Source organism: Phacochoerus africanus, chromosome 16, assembly GCF_016906955.1.
Source record: "Phacochoerus africanus isolate WHEZ1 chromosome 16, ROS_Pafr_v1, whole genome shotgun sequence".
Classification (NCBI taxonomy): domain Eukaryota; kingdom Metazoa; phylum Chordata; class Mammalia; order Artiodactyla; family Suidae; genus Phacochoerus; species Phacochoerus africanus.
The window spans coordinates 23,685,853-23,706,461 of record NC_062559.1 but is presented as its reverse complement, the minus strand read 5'-3'; the positions used below and the strand labels follow the sequence as shown (position 1 = coordinate 23,706,461).

Sequence of the window (20,609 nt, the reverse complement as noted above, 5' to 3'; positions counted from 1 at the left end):
ACTCTGCTATCTTGGTTCTTAATCCACTACTCTTTCTATGAACTATTCTAACTTTTACACAAAAGCCAAATGACAAGATGACTGATAATGCTACCTTTACAAATGCTATATTTCATTTCTTTACCAATGTATCAATTCTCTCAGTTTGTAGTCCAACAGCTCATCATTTAAGAAATATTTACTAATAACTTCTAAAACTTAGAAAAAAAGATTTCTTACACATTTAAGAGATTACATATTTGGCTATTTCTGTTGACAATAGTCATTTGAATTTTGAAGATGTTAGGGAATAAATTTAAAATAATGCTGTAAACCCCAATTAAATATTTGTTTCAAAAATGACAGACTAACAAAGTAATAACTTGTATAAGGCACAGAGTCTTTTTTTAAAATAAAGCTTATGAAAGATATGGTAACAGAGATACTCAAATCATTTCTATTAAAGTTTAATTATTCCATTTATGAAATTACACTCATCCTAAGAACACATACTAAGTAAATATATAATGAAGAGGGACATAGCCTGCTTTTTAAAAAAGCAGTCGAATGACAAATTACCTTCTTCTGATTAAGGACAACTGTCACAGAAAAAATTTTTTTTAAATATTCTCACTGAACAGTATTTCCAGTTAATTTTAAAACTAAATGAACAAACTAAAGTCTTCCCCTCAATTACATAAAAAGCAGAGAGCTCTCACCAAGGTAATTTAGTTGAGAAACAGGTGGCCTAGAGGCCTCTGATGTCAAGCAGTCATGAAGCTGAGAACAAATCATTGGAAAGCATCTAAGCTAAAAGGTGAGACTGACCAATAAAGAAAAAAAGGAAAATATATGGATTAGGAGTTAAAGAGGAAGACACTGAATTTCATTTCAGGAATATATGTTCCTTCTCCATAAAGTGTCTTTTTCATAGTTACAATTCGAAAAGGTCTGTTAAACTCATAATCTAAATGAGGATCTGGGACACAGCACCTGCACAGATACTGCAAGACATTTAAGGTGTCCATTGCCACCTAGTGGCAGTGCACTAAATGCAGAAAAGTAATATGCCATCTCCAAAATAGTGGTCTCTGATAGCAACTGACTGCAAAACAGGAAAAAATATTAAAACTTCTGTTAGTAATTATTCTATGTATATTCTGTAAAAAAGCATGCAAATTTTGGTAACATTTGCTGTATAATTTTGTATTTTAATGAAAACATTTTAAAAATTTTCTGTTTATTTAATGAAAAAGTTTGGGACCACTGTGCCAAAGGTTTAAAATTACATATCTAAAGGTTTAAAACCAAGAGCAATCTCAGAGAATGAAACTGTATTTAATTATGAGTCTCTCTTAATCGGGGTAATAAAATTGTGAGTCACCACTGTCACATAAAGAATATCCAAATTCTATCTATTATGGATTAGCTACCTCTTCAGAAATATATTTTATATGTATTGAAAAGATTAAGGTAAAAAATATTTACATCCTTAACTTTAATTACATTATATACACTTTAAAGTCTCAGGTTACTTTTCCCAAAGATAATTACCACTAGGAAGCCTGCCACACTGGTACTTAATATATGCTCACAGAATGCAAATTAGTTTAATAAATTAAAAGAGATTAAAATATTGAACAAAAAACAAAAGAAAAAAATTCTAATGCTACATTAAATGTTTACAGATGAAGGACTTCTGACTCAGCTGCTTTTTTTGCATCCTCTGCTTCTGCCACATTCTAACTGCATATCTCAAGGCGTTACTTACCCTCTCTAGGACTGTTTCTCCTTCAAAATCATCTTGATATAGCATAATGGTTAGGGGTCAGGCTCTGCAGTTAAATCACTTGAGACTGAATCCTGCTCCATTACATCCTACTTTTGTGACCTTGAGCAAGTTATCTATCTGTGCCCATTTGCTCATCTATAAAGTAGGGATAATAGCAGCTATTTCATATGGTTTCTGGACAGTGTCTGGCAGATAGTAAATAATCATTAAATAGTAGCTGCCATTATTATCATCATAATTATCTTTATCATAAATAACTAATATTTATTAAGCACCAAGCTAAACACTTTGATTACTTACTTATCTCCAAGCAATCCTATGTCAGTACTAAAAACTTCATTTAAAAGAGAAAGTCAAAGTATACAGTATTTGGCATATGGTAGGCATTATTAAAGGTTGTCAGATCTTCTTAAAATAGTAATAAGGTAAATAACCCAAAATTTATTACAGCAATACTTGGTTCACGTTTTTGTATCAGGGAAATAAATTTAAGGACAAAATCAGAAGATAAAACATCAGCTGAAAAGAAACCAAAACCAACAACCACCACTACCTGTCATATATTAAGAACTCTGTATTCTATCGTTTCCCTGAATAATCATTCCAAATTCTGATTAGAGAATTTGAGATGCTTTAAAAAGCAGCAGCTATATTCCCCATTATACTGAAGGCTCCTGGAGCAATGGTTCACAACACCAGGGATCCCACTTCAATGTGAGAAAACCATGGATTCTCTCTCTCCCTAGAGAAAATAATATACAGTTTTTTAAATTACAGCACACAATTTCAGCAAGGTTTTTACGGGTCCAGGATAAGACTCTCTGCCCCAGAGATCTGGGACTCTGTCCTGTATATCTTGGTATTCTGCTTTTATTCTTTGGTTTAAGTATATGTATTTTTAAAAGACGAATCCACAATTCTTCAAGTGTTCATTATCAAACTAAAGAGGATTATGTACAGCTACTGTTTTTTTTATACACCAGAATAGTAAATGTTCATTCTGAAAGGGACTAGTTTCATATTCCCAATGTGAAATAATCTTTCAAGTAAGAAAAAAAGATAAATATGAAAATAGGAAATGAACAAATATGCTAGATAAAACTTACTGCCTTTAAGACATTAAGACGAGGTGGTACTATTTCTAAACTTGATCAATTATGAATATGGAATTAAGATAAAAGAGTGATGTGCACCCTATGTAGCTTTCCCTCACCTTATAAAAAAGTCCAAGAATATTACATTTCTAAGTCCCATCTGTTATTTATTTTAAAATAAGAACATAGGAGGTCCCTTGTGCCACAGTGGGTTAAAGATCCAGTGTTGTCACTCCCTATTGCTTGGGTTCAACCCCTGGCCTTCAGGAACTTTCACATGCTGTGGGAGCAGCCAAAAAAAAAAGAATGCAAATAAACTATAGTATTTAATCATAAATATTACATATTATATTAGGTATTAATGTATGATACATGTTTCTACAAAGATTAAATTATAATCTAAAATCTTTTTGAGCAATAATTATCAAAGAGCTTACCATTTGGAGGGTCTCGTCTTTTCTCTGTTAGGAAATAAATTAAAAGAATGTTATTAGACATATGTAATACAAAAATCAACATAAAAATTAACTCATCTAAAGTCTGTCTTATTCCTAAGTCAATACATAAGTGGTTAAGAAAAGCTTCTCTGAGGAACTGGTACCTGAGTAGACACGTGGACAAAACAAGAGGGGGAGCAACATATTCAAAGGCCCTAAGGAGGGAAGAGCATGAAGGAACACCATAATACTGGACTGCAGTGAGCCAAAGAAAGAGAGGAAAGAGAGAAGTCAAAAGGAGTTAGGGAACTGGATCACGTAGGGTCTCACAGGCCACAGGTTAAGGAATATAGTTTGTATTCTATATAGGATAGGAAGTTCTTATAGGGTTCTGAATAGGGCAAGTGACATGATCTAATCTACATTCTAAAAGTTTTGCCTAGGGAGTTCCTGTGGTGGCTCAGCAGTGATGAACCTGACTAGTATCCATGAGGACGTGAGTTCGATCCCTGGCCTCACTCAGTGGCTTAAGGTAGCAACAGGGGTGGTAAGAGATGCAGGACATGTTTTTGAAGGTAGAGACAATGGGACTGACAGGGTTTACGAAGAACCGTGGTAAACCACAGTGACAAGGTGGCGCCAATAGGCAAAGGAAAAACTGCAAAAGTAGTAGGGGCAGGTCTGATGGGGGTTGGGGAACATAAATCAAGGGTTCTGCTCAGACACACTAGGTTTGAAGGCAATTCTGATACTTGAATGTCCAAATGGAGTACCCAAGTCTGAAAATCAGGAGAGAAGTCTACGATATAGATAAAACTTTGAGAGTCAGCAGCATACAGACAGTATTCAAAGCTATGAGACTGAATGAAAGCACAAAGGTAATGAGGATACCCGGAGATGTCCGAGCACTGAGACAGTCCAAAATAATACTGAATAGCTACAGCTAATTAGGTAGGAGTAATACCAGGAGCACTTCTACTAATCCTGTGCATTCATACGCTTACAAACTAGGTTTGACACAATTTTTGTTTCAAGAAAGTTCAACAAAAGTGGTTGAAGAATTTTAAACAAAATGTAATCTCCACAGATTTTCTGATACAAAAATTTCCAAAATAAGACAAATACCCATAAACAATAATTTAATAATTAGTTTATAAACAGCCACAAATTAAAGTTAATAGGATTTAAATTGGGGGACAAGTTGAAAATATAAATGTATTACTCCATCTGGTGGTCTGATGAAGTAATTTTGTGAAACATGTAAGCACGTCTTATTTATGTCAATGAATGTTAAATCTCCAGTGTCCTAGGTAATGCTATCTCTGCATCCAGAGTGGAAATACTTAAGTTGGTGGTAACACAAATATGGAAGGTATTTGCTGAGACAATGTCAAGTTCAGAATTTAAGTTCTAAAAAGCAATTACTTAGAAATATGACACTATCCTGGCTCAAGAGTCATTCTTGTGAGGAAAAAAAAAGGGAAGGTTTGGTTGAACAAAGAAGAATGGGAGCTGAGGTGTTTGCTAGAAAAATTAGCAGAACAGTGTTTAATCACATCAGAGAATGCTTTTAGTATTGCATTACTAATCTACTACTTTTGGAGTACTGTGTTCAAATCTGGACATCATATTGAAGCTGGGCCATTTTCTCAAATCTGGACCATTTGAAGAAAACAAAAATCTATAGCACATTCAGAGCACAGTATACAGGATTGAGTCTATAAATTGCATCATGTGAAGAATAAGAAACTGGACCTGGTTTAAGCTAAAGAAGTAAAGGCCTAAAGAGGATATGACATGGCTTCTGACATTACATAGCTAGTAGAAGGAAAAGAAAACAAACTAATTCTTTTTTGCTCCAAAAGGTGCATCTAAGTTAAAGAGAGGTGAGGTGGAAAGTTTTGAGGTTGAAAGTTCTGAATCAAGCTGTCTCCCATATGTTGTGATCTTTCTGCTTCTGAAACACTAAGCCTAAAAGTTTAGGAACTATATAAAACAGAATTCCTGTACCAGGTGAAAAACACCTTTAAGTGACCTCTGTTTTTTAAAGTCAATCTACAATTTAAGAAGTTTTTTTAAAATTCTTTTTTATATTGAAAATATCACATAGTTTGACTGAAAGGACCCTCAAGGAGCCCCTGGCCTAGTACTGCAACATATCATTGACATAGGAACTGAACCATAAGTTATTCCACAGCATTAAATTATTTCCTAGCATGGAATCAATTGGTAAACACCCATGGTCCTCAAAAGAACAAAAAAACAACAGGCTCCTAATAATTCTCCTGTTCTCTCATTACAAGGGGGGTATAATAAGATGGCAGTAAGTGAGGCAACAACTTATTTTCTTTTCATTTTTACACTACTCCCCTCTTGGAAACCCATTAAAATGACAATAAACATGTATAAGATGGAATACATGCTTTTATACTCCTATTTTCCAGATGTAGTGCCCTCCTTTTCCATGATTTATTCCCTCTTATTGGTAAAATACTGCCTTGAGTACAGTGATTTTTCAAACTGGAGTAACATGTATCCTTGGATGTGCTCAAAGACTTTTCAAGATGTATATGGGCATGGCTAGTTTCAAGGGGATCTATTTGCTAATCTCAACTCCCATGTTATTTCTCCTAAAAGTGACCTGTTAATTACTAAGAAGATAATTTTGGGGAGGTTCACCTTTCCTAATAATCCCTTCCCACTTTACAACAGAAAGGGCTGGTACATTGTTCTACACCAATGAATTTAAAGCTCTCTACTATCCTATATCATTCTCTAATTTTTTTACATGTATTAATTAATGTATTAAACTAAACTCCTTATGATTTCATAATCTACAACATTAGAGATAAGAGACAAGGTATTACAGGTAGTGTTTACAACTTTGCTTATTTGCTTCTAGGCTTGCCTGAAGTCTTTGTTCACAAAATATAAAATACCTTTTTAAGTGTAACATATTTAAAGTGTTACAAATAATGCCATAAAAATGCAAATTTAACAGCCTATATATATATAAATAAAATGTTATCAACAAAAGGTTACTGGAATGAATTCTTTAATAAATCCAACAAAAATTCGCTCTCAATAAAAATATTACTTCTTTTAAGATAAGAACTGAAACCTGTTTTTTTTTGTAAAGGGTCAATCCAGATAGTAAATATTTTGTGGGCCATTACAGTCTTTTGTCATAACTATAAAATTGTGGCAAAAAAGCAGCCAAAGACAACATGTAAACCAACAAGCACAGCTGTGTTTCAATAAAACTTTATTTATAAAACTAGATGGTAGGCCAGACCTGTTCCACGAGTCATAGCTTGCCAGCTCCTGTTTAAAGGAATTAAAACAGAACAAAAAAAGCTTACCAGATTTCCTCTGTCGCCGGCCCAACAAGTCTGTAACTGCTTTTCGGAATTTTTTTGCTTCTTCTTCATTGGCAAAATTAAGAGCAACTTGACAGGTCTGAAATATTTTCATCAAAAAAAGTAAACAACAAAACCTACAAATTTAGCTTTACTGAACAAAAAAGTTAATAACAGAAGTACATTTCTGAAGAAGGAAAGCTTAACCTTACTAGCAGTCAATAACTTACATTATGACCTGAATAACTTAAGATAAGGTGAAAACTATGAAGCAGACAGAGAAAAAGACTACCATCAGAGAGGTTACCTATCACAGTAGGCAAATGTTAAACTGAATATTTACTTCATCTTCAGCTTAAAAAAAAAAAAAAAAAAGTAAATAGAATTCGATCCTTCAGTAGACCTCTGCAAGTGTTTGGATTTGAAAAGGCAAACACTAGCAACATTGATCAAATGCAGATCAACTCTATCTTTACTAGTATATGCTTTTATTTTACAGCTTACTTATAGGTATTACTTAAGTTATAACCTTACTGCATGTAAATTACTAAACATGCGGAAACACACTGACATTATGGCATTCAGTCCACACTTTTATATATGTACATGTATTTATGTACTATCAAGAAAAGTGTGAAAAATAATGAAGAAAATACTTTTTGCAGTAACATGGATGGACCTAGGGATTCTCACACTAAGTGAAGTAAATCAAAGACAAATAGCAAATGATATCACTTATATGTGGAGTTTAAAAAAATTGTACAAATGAACTTATTTACAGAAACAGAATCACAAACTTTGAAAACAAATGTATGGTTACCAAAGGCGGTGGACTGGGGTTTTCGGATTGGCAGAGGCACACTTTTGTACATGAAATGTGTGATTGATGGGAACCCGCTGTATAGCACAGGGAACTTTACTAAATAGTCTGTGATAACCTATATGGGAATGGATATGTGTGTATGTATGGCTGAATCACTGCTGTAGAGAAGAAATTAATACAACATTATAAATCAACTATACTTCAATAAAATTAAATTTTTAAAAAATGAAGGAAATACTTTCTGAAAGGATGGATATATCATCTAATCCAACTGTTATTGTAGAATATTTAGGAAACACAAATATGAAAACAAAACAAATTAAAATCACCCATAATCCAGTCACTCAATTTCTGTCAATATATGGTATAAAAATACTGACATTTTCAATGTATATGCAATACATTTTTAAAATTCTGTTTTTTTCCCTCATTTATTGTATTTTAATACTCTTCTAGGTCATAAACTCTTCTTTCATAAAATAATTTGAAGAGCAATATAATATTCAATATTTAAAAATTATCATGGATTAGTGGCTTCATTTTTATACATAGGAAAACCAAAACCTAAAGAGGTTAAACTATTCGTCCAGAGTCATGCAGAGAGGTTCAGCTATCTGCCCAAAGATATAGAAAATAAAAAAGCCAAAAAAAAAAAATTAAAAAACCCTTTTCTAAATACCAAATTAATTTACAGCATTCTTTGAAACCTTTAATTATTATATATTTTTTCAGCCTCACCCACACATGTGAAAGTTCCTGGCCAGGGATCAAACCTATGCCATAGCAGCAACCCAGGCCGCTGCAATGACAATGCTAGATAGATCCTTAACCCACTGCGCCACAAGGGAACTCCTGAAACTTATTTTTAACTTTAAAAATCTTAGCCATTGCTTCCTATTAAGCCATAATATCTGTGAAGGGCCTTACACAAGAAAGTAATTCTTTATATTTTATAAGATGTTTACACAAAAAGCTCATAAATACTTTCTGTAGACAAACGTAAAAGCAATTACATTAAATAGGGCAATAAAGGAAATATGACTTACATCTCCAGCAAAGGTATGAAAATATCCTCTAGGACTATTATATACAAAGTTATTGTATAGCTCTTGTTCCCACAATAGTTTCCCATCCTAGAAAAAAGTACAAGCTAAAATAAGAACCAAAAAGAAAACCTCTAGGAATAAAAACAAAGCAGATGACTCATACTATGGGAATTGTTTATATTAATACACATACACAGACCACATACATGTATAATACCTAAGTAATGTATCTCATTATAAGTAGTAACCAAACAGTAAATATTAGAAAATGTTTCCATCATAAAAACTACATATCAAGTGAGCTGAATTCAGTATGCTAAGATATAATCTCATCAGCCAAGAATTCCCAAATACAGTCACCCAGGCAAACATAAAACTTAAGCAATTACTAGATCATCAATGTTGGACAGAAGGGGTACATGCACAGACTATCAGTGCATATTTAGACTGTGTGCTATCAAATATTACAGGAGTACTTTATTCTCCTTTCCTCAATTATACAGATGCTGGGAGGGTCAAATATATCTTCTCAATACTGCTCATTAACAATCTTTGAATTCCTAACTTTTGCAGAGTGGTCTCCTAGCAGAAAGAGACTGATAATTAAAATGCACAAAAATTAAACTATGGTTAAGAGATCCAGGGATGACTGTCATATCTATAGCTATAGTACAAGAAATATAATTAACCTTAATAACAAAAGTAGCTAATTGCAAGTATTCAGCAATGGTTATCTATAATTGGAGATATATAGTTAGAGAAATATAATCATTGCCTTATTCTGAAATGCAAGGTTCTACCTAGATCACAATTTAAAAATATTTAACAACGCTATACACACATTATGACCACTATAATGGAATTCCTTTCTTCTAAGTGGAGTTATATGTATATCTGATTTCTAAACAGTGCTTCTCATTTCTCAGCTGTCTTGGGGTATAGAGAAGTGGATATTAAGACTTACTAATTACAAAGTGCAGTAACTTAAATCTCATTTAATCTCATGGAAATACTTTGCAACAGACCCAGATGGTTACGCCATTATACAAATAAATAAGCTAGAGCCCAGAGAAGTAAAATAGTTTGATTACAATCTATCTAACTATAAATATTATTCAGGAGTTCAAAGTCAGTTTTATTTTTATTTTTTTGCCACATATAAATATTAAGAATTTAATATTTAAAATATCAATTAAATGAATACTGTTTTTATTTTGAATTGGTTTTATTTAAAATTTTCAGAAACCCGATTAAAGTATGTAATTATAAGTCCAGTAACAATTCTAGAAAAATATACATACAATGCCAAAACTCCTTAAAAGCAAGTAATACCATATTCCATAAAACATGCATTAATATCAACTGCCACATGTTGGCCAAAAATCAGTCTCTATAGGAAGAAAAGATTTTAAAAGATAAATGGAGACGTCTCAGCAAAAAGATTATTTTATGGTAACTATCAGAGACGAATACCTGACAAAGGGCATCCAATCTAAGGCAATGTGGATTTATGTTTGAGAGTGAGGGATATAAAGCTGTGAAAATCTGAACATTCCTATGTTGAGAAACACCATAAAATGGGCAGCAAATACATTATTATGGATATTACATGATGCTTTAAACATGGGCTAAAGTAAATAAGTACACACCAAGCTAAAATACAGCTCCACAGAAGAACAAATATACTAGTCTGAGGGTAGGGTGGAATAAAAAAGAGTGTAATCAGAAAAGGAGAGAATGTGTGGAAAGTCCAAGACCAAAAGGAATAAAAATAGACATACCAACAAAACCTTTAATGTGTAGAAAGATAAAACAGGGAACTATTCATGCTCTGGCCTAGGGTGTGTTCTGAATTTGGTCACAATGCCCATGCTTCAACAACTAGAATCAAGCTTCACTCTTTTAATATTTTTTTTAATTTTATGATTTTTATTTTTTCCATTATAGTTGATTTACTGTGTTCTGTAAATTTTAATTTAATTTAAATATTACATACAGGATAAAAAAATCTATACTAAATTACAATTAGGGTAGAAAATCTATTCACCTACAGTTTAAGTGGAAGCAAAACAAAACTCACCTTGATATCAAATATTCTTAAAAAATAAGATCTCTGTGGATTGTCCTTAACAAGACAAGCAACACCACTACACTTCTTTGACCACATACAGTTCCGATCTGCTGCATATAACTGTACCACTGCTGAAGACATAGTCTGCAAAATATAAAATTTATGGCCATTAGGTTCAAAATAACACTGAGGTAACTACAAGCCTTGCTGACACTTAGACTGCAATCTTATGAGAGACAAGAACCCCTCACCAATCTCCTAAATTCTGGATCCAAAGAAACAAAAAGGTAATAAACATTTATTGTTTTTTTGTTTTGTTTTGTCTTTTTTTTTTTTTTTTTTTTTGCCATTTCTTGGGCCGCTCCTGCAGCATATGGAGGTTCCCAGGCTAGGGGTCGAATTGGAGCTGTAGCCGCCAGCCTATGCCAGAGCCATAGCAAAGCGGGATCCGAGCCTCGTCTGTGACCTCCACCACAGCAATGCCGGATCCTTAACCCACTGAGCAAGGGCAGGGACTGAACCCACAACCTCATGGTTCCTAGTCGGATTCGTTAACCACTGCGCCACGACGGGAACTCCTGAAAATAATAATCATGTTTTGTAATTCAGGAATCTCACTCCTAAACCAGAAATTAAGAAAATTCTATTCTATTCTATTCTATTCTATTCTATTCTATTCTGCTTTCTAGGCCCATTCATGTACCATGTGGAAGTTCCCAGGCTGGGGATTGAATCAGAGCTGCAGCTACTGGCCTATGCCACAGCCACAGCCACAGCAACATGGGATCCAAGCCGCACCTGCAACCTACACCACAGCTCATGGCAACAGTGGATACTTAACCCACTGAGGGAGGCCAGGGATTGAATCCCCATCCTCATGGATATTGGTCAGGTTCATTACCTCTGAGCCACAATGGGAACTCCAAGGAAGTAATTTTAAATATAACAAATACTGTACTTTTAAATATAAAAACAAAATATTTATATGAATACATATTATTTTTTAACAGAAGGAAGTGAAATTACTAGAAATAGGAGAAAATTAAGTAATTTGGTGCATCAGTTTGATGAATACTGGGCATTATAATAAAAATAGATTACATTAAGATTTAAAGATGACACTATTTTGGTTAGTTAATTATGCCTGGGCATTTGCCCTCTTTTGATAAAAGAATTCCAGAGATCTATTCTATAAGCAAGTCTTCTAATAAAATACTAATAAAATAAAAATGTAAGACCAGTGTACTGGAGGTCAAAATTTCAGAAAGACTTTCCTTCCCAGGTAATGGTGCTTCATGTTGTTCTTAACTTTTGTAGACCAAACTCATCTTTGAATTTCAGACAGTAATGAGCAGGACACAAAGCAGCAGGAAAAGTTCCACAAAAGCCATTTTAAAAATTATGAAAATAGCTTGGAAACTAGGACACTGGGTTTTAAAAAAGTAGACTGAAGAATGTTGGTATGCCTTTGGCCTGCTCAAAACATGCCTATGTTCTGCAAGAGCCCAGTTTCAGCCCAATAGCTCCACAGCTCCCTGACCCTAAACCCTAGCACTGAAAACTTCAGAAAAAGATTTTGCATATATTATCCAAAGATGTTAAAGACCAAGGTGAAAATTTTAAAAATCAGATGAGAGAATTTGTTTTAAAAAAAAAATCATATAAATTGCAGCCCTTTTAGTAAGGTGCTATCAAAATGCATTCATCTCTAAAGAGAAAAGCAATTAGGAAACTAGATACCAAGGAAAGAAAAGTTCTAAAAATCTCACTTTTTAACCCGAAAACAAGAAGTTATAGCTTGAAAAAGAAAAAGTGTGTTATTAAATAGAGTTTGAAATTCCACTATGGAAATCCCCTTGGCCAAAGGACCAAATATTAACATTGTAAAAACACTGTCTCACTGTATATGTGAACTTAAAAACAACCCCCCCCCCAATTCTATTTAAACATTTACATAAATTTAAAACAAATTCTTAAAACATTTGCTTTCAAGAAATAAAGACCTGTGAAACTATTTTATAATTTTCCAAACATGGTTGGCATTACAAACATATTTTAAAATAATTTAAAAATTTTTAATACTAGAGAACCCAACTAATCAGCAATTTTCAGTAACAGGATTTTCAAAATTTTGCTACAATATTATTGTCAGTCCAAGTGTTCCTATTTCATTCCTTCTTATCTTCGACTGGCAAAGTCTGAAAATTATATAACCACAGCATCCTATAAAAGCCTTTTTCTGATTAATACAGAATAATTATGGTGAATGCAAGACTAACATAACATTTAATATACAGATGCCAGAAATAAAAAAACCAGTGACTATCCCTAAAACTCTAGATTGACAGTGGCTTAATTAAGTTTTTAAAAACATTCCTTCCATTCCATTACTTCTTGCCTTTCATAATCAAGAAGGTATTACTGAAAAACAACCTAAGGACAAGTGCTTAGGAAAGAAAACCTATTTCATATTAGCCCAATAATATTAGGGTTAAAATCTATAAATTAAAAGGAAAAAGTAATAAATCAATTTTTGTAGAAACAGAACCTATCCTATCTCATGCATTCCTGATACTTCAGTACTGAGTTACTGCAATAGCACGTCAGTCCTCAGAACTTTCACTGTCAAGGGCAGAAATAAGATAGAAGATGAATTCTGGGATGTGAATCCCTCCCACTGTCCTTTAGTAGGGCACTTCTACCTCTCAGGGACTGACTCTACATCAGTCAAGAAGTATCTCCCTGACTCTCTAGGTTGAAATGACTGCTTTTACTTCATGTTTCTAGAATACCTTTTTGTGTATCTTAGTTAAATTCTTGTTATGTTATAGGTCAAAAATAGAGTAATTAACTATATTGATTTTATCCAATAAGTGGACTGTAAATTCCTTAAGCATCTAAAATAGTTTTATAAGCCTATACTTCACCTATATTTTGCCAAGTAAGCAAACACGTGTTAAATTAAAAATTGCATACTCTGATTTTGATAATGCTACTATGATAATGAATAAGAGGATGACCTTATTTTAGGGGATTTTAGTATATGGGATATGTCAGCAACTTAGTCTCAAGTGACTTAGAAAATAATATGCATGTATGTATATATATATACACATAGAGGAACACATCGTAAAATGTTCTAAACATCTGACAAACACAGATGACAAATACAGATATATTGGAATTCTCTGTGCTGCACCACAACTTTTCTTCAAATAGGAAATTATTTTGAAACAAAAGATTAAAAATACAAATGATTCATAAAAATGTAAGACTCTTAAACCCCCATAGTCATGACAGTCTGTGGGAAGGTGGCTCTCAGAAGCACTGCTACCTCTACTGCCACACTGACCCAAAACTAGGAAAACTGCCACTTTTTGCAAGTCCTTCTACACCAATGCCAACTTTGTTAAAAGGAGTTTCATCTTGACTAAGACTCAAATCACAAACATCTACCGTTCTATAGTTTAAATTCCTTCACATTATCAAAACAACCATCTTATATAACAGGTCAGAATAAGAATTTAAGGTCAAGAAAATAAATGTTTCTTTATTATAGAATCAGTTAATGACAGAGAAAAGATGGAAAATACCAGGATTTCTAGATCCTTGCTTGATAACCAACTGCCTCCAACAAGTACTACTACTTAATACTATTTGAATACTTGTCTAGAATGATTATTTTAATAATAAAAAAATATACAATGGTGTTAAAATAATTTTTAAAACTATTTTTAATAAATACTAAAAATAAACTGAGTGTGGAAAAAGAAATCATGAGTAATAAATAACAGTCTTTTCTGCAATCCCAATGGCCTACATTAATAGTCAAAACATTTCAGCCTTTTAATGTGTGTATGTGGCCCCAAGTTCCTAAAAACTAATCTAGGAAAATCCACCTTAAGTTTCCTTGTTCCCTTCCTCTCTTCCTCCCTCTCTTCCTTCCTTCCTTCTTTCCTTCCTCCCTCCTTCCTTCCCTCCCTCCCTCCTCTCCTTCCTTTTTTTTAAGGCCACACTGGTGGCCTACGAAGTTCCTGGGCTGGGGTGGAACTGGAGTTGCCGCTGAAGCCTAGGCCACAGCCGTTGGCAACACCATATCCGAGCCACATCTGCAACCTACGCCGCAGCTTGTGGCAACTCTGGATCCTTAACACGCTGAGTGAGGCCAGGGATCGAACCTGAATCCTCACAGACACAATGTCAGGTCCTTAACCCATTGAACTACAATGGGAACTCCCACCTTAGGTTTTCTTAATATATAAAACCTAAGATTTAAACATGTTACTAGATTCTCTAATGATATACTCACATGAAATATCCCATTATCCTGAACATGAAATTTTAATAAGAAACATAACAGGAATTTTAAAAGTAGAGAAAGAGAATTTGGTTATTCCTCAATTTAAAAATTTAAATATATAAAATTTGAATTCTTATAACTACTTAATTATACAGTACTCTCAAAGAGTAATTTCCTAAATAAAGTATAACACCCCAGTCACATGGCAACCTAAAAAAAAAAATACAGAAATCACCTATTTAAAAAACAGAAACAATATTCATAAGTGATGAATACCAGTAAATATCATCAAGAAAAAGAAAACACAAATAATCCACTCTGGAAAGAAGAGATTTTTATCATCTAATAATTCCCACAATGAGAAACAAACAGATGAAAAAAGAAAAAAAAAAAAAACAAGGAAAGGGTAGAGATTTTAAAAGAAAGCATCAAAGTCAGAAGACTCCATAAAAAATAGTATTTTTAAAAAGCAAAGCTAGAGGACTGGAAGAGGAGGTGTATAAAAGCCTAACAAAGAATAGTGAAGAAAAATGGAGACATAAAAACAGCTATTGCCTTAGGGACCAAGCACAAGCAGTCTTTTAGGTCTTATTGGCTATTTAAGAAAACCGGTGCCAGGTGCATTCATCCATCAAATGTTTATTGAGTACCTTCTATTAACAGGGGACTGTGACAAACGGGGGTGGGGTGGGAATAAAAATGGGGTAGAACATAAAAATGAACTAGACATGGTCCTCCTGAAACCTATGTTCAAATGGGCAAAGAGACAACAGTAACTACTACAAATACTACAAAGGGAAAATCTGGTATGCAAGGAAAGTATAAAACCTAGCTAGCATGGGAAGGCTTCCCTAAAGTGACACTGTACCTGAAAGATGAAAAGAGAAAGAGTGGGGGGGGGGGGGGCAGAGAAGAAACTCATTCTAGATAAAACATCAACAAAGACCCTACCATGAGAAAGTGCTAGGGGAGTCTGGAAAGATGTGTGGGGTGGAAGATAAGAAAGAAAAGGGTGGAATGGAATGAAGTTACAGACTTCATTTGATAATTAAAGTTAACATTAAACATCTCAACTCTGCTTCAGAGAGATAAACAGCCACATACAGTTTGGAACCCCTGTCTGGAGAGGTGGTACAGTGGGTTTATCGTTCCTGTATTGACCCTTGGTGCCTCTCAGTAGCCAAGTTCTTATATACTTTCCTCCCCCATTGACTCTGGGTTTGTCCATATGACTTGCTGAACTAATAAGACCTGAGCAAAGTAGAGCTTGAGAAGCACCTGCACATCGTGGCCTGCCCTCTTGGAACAGCTGCCCTAACGCCTGGAGACAAAGACCACATAGAGAACATGGCCCCAGTAATGTTTCCTGCCCTTGCTAAACCCAGTTCCCATTAGACCTGCCAGGTGAATGCCACTGCATGAGTAATTCTTAGTGAATAGGAAATACTAAATAATAGAATGAAATATAGAATTAAAAAGTCATTAAGGAAGCAAACATGCTGAGAAATTTCAAGTTCATTTGGAAAAAACAAAGAACCTGGAACAGGAAAAATTATGATCGCTGATGTAGCTAGTACACAGGGGTTTCCCCATTAGTACTCACAGATACAAAAAACAACACTCTGGGGAAAGACGCCTAATGGAGTGCTTCCTTAACAGCAGAGTTGTTATAACTCCTTTGCAGTCTAGCTCACGTACCAAGAAAACAGGGGCAAGCATTACTTATACAAACTTGCTTATGTGGGATAGTAATAAATTTATAAAACACTGAGAGAAAAGCCTTTAGTAATTAGGAGGGATGAAAAATATTACATAATCAAAGATATTATAGTGTTAAAGAAGAGCTATAACAGGCGACAACTCTAAAAAAGTCTTACCATGTTCAAGAGGAATGAATTCATGATAATTTGCACCTTACAGTAACAACAGACTTTGGAGCAAGGAAATACAGCACAGTAAAATATATGGTACTCAAAATGTTCACATAGATGACCTAGCTTATCACAGTAGAGTTCAAATAAGTTTAGTTTGGTATATTTAAACCAGGGTAAAGAAGTAGCACATTTTAGAAAGATTTCCATCAAAGCCATTAAAATAATTCAAATCTTCAGAACCTTAAAATTACCCAAAACTCAAAAACAGACAAAACTTACCAGAACTACTCAGGTAACTGGAATTTTCTAGATCATCAAGAAAAATACTCAATTCATTAAATAAGCCATAGTTCAGCTACACAATGGCATACTACACAGCTGCTAAAAAAAAAGAGGCTAAGTCATGAATCTTGAAAGATACATTGCTATGTGAGAAAAAAGCAAGATATAAAATGAAAGGTATAGTATGCTAATATTTGTACACAACAGCAGGAACAAGATAAATAATTTGCATTTCCCCAAATATGCATTAAGCCATCCGGAAAGGGACACAGAAACATTGTAACAGTGGCCAACTGTTTAGGGGTTTTGTGTGTGTACATGTGGTTTTGTCAGGCAAGAAAAGACTGGGCAAATGTAGGAGAGGATGGAAAAGAAACTTTTCACTTTCTTTTCATACATTTGATTTTAAACTATGTAAATATTTTAGCTGTTCAAAAAGTTAAATACTGATTTGAAAAATACACAAAGAAACAAAAGACCTACTCAGATCACATGATGGTGTGAGTCTGGGAAAAATAAAAAGACCATCTTTCTGATCTAGAAATTATAACACAGGAAGAATTTCTAGTAGCTTTTAAAAGACTTCCCCTTAAAAAAATTTAAAAGTAAATATTGCTGAAAGTAGCACAGTACAGTGTCCAAAGCTATAAAGGAAGAGAAAAGCAAGCTTTGGCTAGTGCAGGGAGATAGCCTAGGTCTGTAATAAAGGTCAAAGTCTATGATTTCTTTTACACACTTTCCCTCTGAGTCTTTTGAACTCTTAAACATGACTAATCAAGATAAGCAAGTTTAAAATTCAATTGGCTCTGTCTCCCACATTTGTTATTCTATATGCAGCAATTCATAATTATCCAAGCTTTTAAACACAGTCACAGGAATGTGTGAACATATTATATATATAAGCACATTTGATTTGCTTGACTTTCATATATACAATCAAGCTGGGCAAAGGACATGCAAAGAGAAGGTTTACCTGAGAATCTAAGAGTAAGCAACAGTTTAAATTCAACATACAACGTAACTAAAGACTTTTGAGACCCTCTCATACTTACTGCGTAAGTATTAGGCCAAAAAAAAGGGGAGGGAAGTAGGATAGGCAAGAACCTTTCTGAGGTTGTTTTTAAAATTTATACTTTATTACAATTTTAGAGACTAAAAATTGTAATGTAAAACATTAACAGTGACCTAGTCAGTAATTTGAAAACAGATTTACTCAATAAACTAGAAAGCTCAATGCTGCTAGTTTCAAAAGGCAATTTTTACTCAAAAAAGCATAAGCCAATATTTCCAACTCTGGTTATTATTCTTGAAATTGAATAACCATGCATAACTAGATGTGAGACTGAACCTGTTCAAAGGAGTAGGAAACTGACTGTATTAAAAGGTAAAGTATATTAGTTTTTCTTTTAAAGGAACTCTACCATTTAATAGATCAAGAACTTGTGGGTAGCCTGGGTGAGGGTGGGAGGAGGATATGAGGATTTATATAATATAATACTATTCTGTAAGACTACATTATGTGCTATAAAGGCAAAAACAAGCTAATGGTTTTCTCTTTAAATGGAAAGGTGACTCTTGCAACCCATACCACATTTAGTAACTTGAATGTTCCGTAATTTTTAAATGTGAAAATATTTGGGAACTAATTCACTTTGAGTCAAACAGACCTTTTACAATGCTACTGTCCTCCCCAGGTAAGGCCTTTATTTAGGTGGCAGGGAGAAGGAGAGGAGGTGGGAAGGCACTGCTGGATTCTGGGCTCCTCCTCTTGCTCTCTGGGGCTGCAATAGTCTAATAAGGTCACCAACCACACATAGCCATTTAAATTTTGAGCTGAAAATTCAGTTCCTTAGTCCTATTAGGCACACTTAAAATGTTCAACTGCCACATGTGACTCTTTAACAAGTAGTAGACAGCACAGATGCAAAACAGACTCATCATTATATAAAGTTCTATTGGACAGTACAGCTTAGAAAAGTCCCAGGGAAGAGATTTCATACAAATACTTTTCGGCATAAGGTTTGGAATTTACAAGGTCAAGAGTAGAAAAGAGTTGGGATTATTAGACAAAGGAATATTCATAATAATAAGAATGAACAAAATCATATTTATTCATAAAATGTCTGGCTAACTTAGAGACTAAACTTGAATGGGACATTAAATTCATTTTAACAAATATTTATTATGTGCTAAAAATAGAAAGATAATTAGGGATGCTCCTTGTCTTCAAAAAGTTAATAACCTAGTAAGGAAGATTTGCTTTAAGAATAACTACAACAAAGTATTCTACAAGTACCAAAATGAAAGCAGACATAAAATGCTCTGGGAAGGCTGAGAAGCAAACTTTGATTTCTCACTGGAGACAAGGTGAGGGCAGAGAAACAGGGATATTTCAAGGAAAAAGAGTATGAGGATACTCTGGGATAGATTACAACACTTATTAGCTATGTCATTTTAGATAGTTACTGACATTCCCTATCCATTTCCTGATCTGTAAAATGGGAATAACATTACTAACTTCATGGGTTATTAAGATACAATTAGTCACACATAAATACATGCAGGCACATGTAAAGTGCTCTGAACAGTTCCTTTACCACAGGGTTCTTAGAGCTCAATAATACACAGAACGTGCTCAGAAAGCTGCTTGGTATCATATGTACTTATTGAATATTAATTTTGATATTCATTTATTGGATTTATCAACTATTATATTTCCAACCAAATAATTTTAAAAAGCTCTACTACCAGCTTACAAAAACTAGTAATTGGATAACTAGTTTTCAGCAAGCTGGTTAATGAAAACAGAGAATCAGAAAAAAACATTCTAAAAACATGAAAAACACTCTTACACCTTTACTATCAGCAAATCTAGGATTGAGGTTGTTAACTAAAAAAGCACACCAGTATAGTAGAGAATAAACATTGCTTTAGGTTAGTAAGAGATTAAATAAATAATCTGGTACTGTATCTTATTAGGATTTTCACTAGCCTATCATATATATATATGATAAGCCTACCTTGCAGGCACTGCCTGTCTGCCACCCCCAATACTTCTAGTTGTTAGAGATCTGCCACCTGTCCCCAGGGACAAGCACAGCTGCTAAAGCTCAGCCAATTTACACTTTCTCCCAGGAATTTAGAATTCTAAATAGTCACAGGACTGAGGAGCTCAGGAAGGAGATGACTGTAGTTGAGAGAAGTTCCACTGACCCCTGCTGTAGTCCTCAGAGCTTCCCAGTCTCCTGTGGTTCCTGAAACTTTATTGCACAATTCTATTTTGGATTCCATGGGATCCTCTGGTAGCCAATAAATTCCTTTTTCCTTAGGCCAGCCAGAACTAGTTTCTGTTACTTGTACTGCCCCCACCAACAAAAATCCTTAACTAATAATGCACTTCTTAAAGTAAATATTTACATTATGTATATTCTCATAGCTGACATCTTAACAAAAATCAATGAGAAAGAACACTTTTCTCTATATGTATATAATGCTATATATACAACTGTACAAGTGAGATCTGAAATTTATACCTTCCTTTGGCCTCAAGTA

At 34.0% G+C, this 20,609-nt stretch overlaps 1 protein-coding gene across 1 annotated transcript in view; it reads right to left on the bottom strand.

The window, feature by feature from the left end:
* WASL (WASP like actin nucleation promoting factor) overlaps nucleotides 1–20,609 on the bottom strand; it is a 66,673-nt gene that overhangs the window by 24,172 nt on the left and 21,892 nt on the right. Inside the window, exons 2-5 of the mRNA XM_047762982.1 lie at nucleotides 10,611–10,745; nucleotides 8,531–8,617; nucleotides 6,665–6,761; nucleotides 3,303–3,326 (exon numbers count right to left, since the gene is read on the bottom strand). Of these exons, the coding sequence (XP_047618938.1) occupies nucleotides 3,303–3,326; nucleotides 6,665–6,761; nucleotides 8,531–8,617; nucleotides 10,611–10,745 (343 nt within the window). The remainder of the gene's footprint in view (nucleotides 1–3,302; nucleotides 3,327–6,664; nucleotides 6,762–8,530; nucleotides 8,618–10,610; nucleotides 10,746–20,609) is intronic.